This window comes from Caenorhabditis briggsae, assembly GCF_000004555.2.
Source record: "Caenorhabditis briggsae complete genome, chrX, whole genome shotgun sequence".
In the NCBI taxonomy this organism is placed as follows: domain Eukaryota; kingdom Metazoa; phylum Nematoda; class Chromadorea; order Rhabditida; family Rhabditidae; genus Caenorhabditis; species Caenorhabditis briggsae.
Genome location: NC_013491.2, coordinates 20,459,867 through 20,461,838, shown reverse-complemented (window position 1 = coordinate 20,461,838; position 1,972 = coordinate 20,459,867). Strand labels below are relative to the sequence as shown.

The window sequence follows — 1,972 nt, the reverse complement described above, 5'->3', positions numbered from 1 at the left end:
CCGACTCTGAAGTTTCGAAATTCTCAGATTCCGAATTCTGAGATTTTCAAGCTCTGAAATTCAGGAATTCAGAAACTTCGTCAAAAAAAAATTGTACCCCCGAATCACAAACGTTGTACCCCTAAATGAAATAAAGTGTACCCCAGAATCATTGGTAGATTGTACCCCCCAATTGTTGTACCCCCGAATTTTTGTACCCACGAATTTTGTACTCCCGAATCACCAATTTTGTACCCCTAAATCAGTTGTACCCCCTTGTACCCCCGAATCATTGTACCCTCCGAATTTTTAGCCAAAAGGATCAGCTCAAACTTGACAGTGCGGGGACCCTTCTGTTACAGGTTTTACACTATTTGCACTTACCAGCAATTCGCTTTCCTCTGGTCAAGAGTCCCGCAGTTTCAAGTGCCGAGCAGTACCATTTTTTCAACTGAAAGATTTTCAACTTAAATATATGTATGTTTCTGATCACTCACGTGGAAGAAAATTGAGCCAAATTCGCTCCACTGCTGGATTGGAGTGCATTTAAACTTCGAGCATCCAAAGCCATTCTTTTTGAAGGCGAAATAAAATGGAACGCTAGAAAAAAGGTTTTGATTAGCTCGAAACTTCTATTCTTACCTATGTCCCTCGATTCCCTGGCTTTCCAGGATGCCCGCCTCGGATCTGCAGGCGTCAGGCAGGACACGCCACATCTCGCTCATTCCACTTCTGGAGACAAACATTTTCATGATCCCCATTTTCTCATTCTCTTCGGGGATCATGAACTGAAAACGAATCATATATTATGTCAAATCTATTTTGAACTCACGTTTACTTCGCGGATGTCCTTCGTTTCCAGCTTGGCTCTTTTGACTGCGTCAGATTCGTCTGTCACGTATATCATGGTGGAGGAGAAACACTTGCCATCCCGACGCTGCAAAAAATTGGTGAATATATACATTTTGATGTCGCTTTTCAAAATATCCAGCTTCTGTATTATGATTCATTTTAAGAAATCATGAATCTTATTCTTTTCTCAGTAATCCTAAATTTCAACATTTCTAACTAACCTCCTTCAAATCGATATTTATCTCCAATAACTGCGCGCCTTCAATGAATCTCCTGTTCCCCCAGAAAGCGTTAGTGCTATCCACCTGTAAGTTAAAACTATTAACACTGAGAAAAAATGTGCGATTTTCTTACATCGAACACTGCCGTGCGAGCGGTCTGATGCGGGGGGTAACAATTGAAGTTGGAGAGCTGGTTGAGTTTGGAATTCTCCATGGCTTAGCAATATCTGAAGATATGATTTTTGGTAAACATGTCCGGAGTGAAAATTGAGAAATATGGAGCGCGAAATGTCAAAAGCGGAAAAAATTATAGTCTTTGAAATACGGAAATTGAGGGAAAAGAAGAAATACGTCAAAATTGAGATTCTTATGAATTTTTATGGTTTCCATGTAAATCAAATCATGTATAATTTTCAAAAGGAAGAAAAATGGAAAGGAGTAAAATGTAAATGATGGGAAATAGAAAATAAATTGATTCTAGAAAGGAAAAAAGTGACTGTTGCAAACGATAAAAATTTTTCAAATTTGGCAAACCGTATCTGCTCTAATAAAAAACTACATACTTTCAGCTTAATTATTCTGGTTCCTATGAGAGTTGTCAAAAATTTGTTAACTGATAAAATGCTGCTCATAATACAAAAATAATTTTATCAGTTGACAGATTTCTGATATCTCTCATAAGAACCGAGATAATCGAGCCCAAAGAGCACGTATAGGGCGTGCTTTTAATAGATCAAATACAGTGATTAAAAACCAAAGGTCTTAAAAGTTTCCGATAGCTCCAAAGAGTGTTACCCCGAGAGAAGCATTTCATTGAAAATTTCTGTTTGGTTTTCATGAATATACCCAGAAAATCTTATTCAGTTTTTTCAAAAAAGTTAATCAATTAAACTTTTGTCGTTGGACATTGTTTCGTATTA

At 37.5% G+C, this 1,972-nt stretch overlaps 1 protein-coding gene across 1 annotated transcript in view; it reads right to left on the bottom strand.

Annotated features, from left to right (window-relative positions):
• The window catches only part of CBG25752, a gene marked incomplete at both ends in the record, with an annotated part of 6,606 nt that extends 5,340 nt beyond the window's left edge, over positions 1-1,266 (bottom strand). The window contains 6 exons of the mRNA XM_045240707.1: positions 364-430; positions 477-579; positions 622-767; positions 812-916; positions 1,053-1,136; positions 1,186-1,266. Coding sequence (XP_045099016.1) covers positions 364-430; positions 477-579; positions 622-767; positions 812-916; positions 1,053-1,136; positions 1,186-1,266 — 586 coding nt within the window. The remainder of the gene's footprint in view (positions 1-363; positions 431-476; positions 580-621; positions 768-811; positions 917-1,052; positions 1,137-1,185) is intronic.
• Positions 1,267-1,972: the final 706 nt, after the last annotated feature.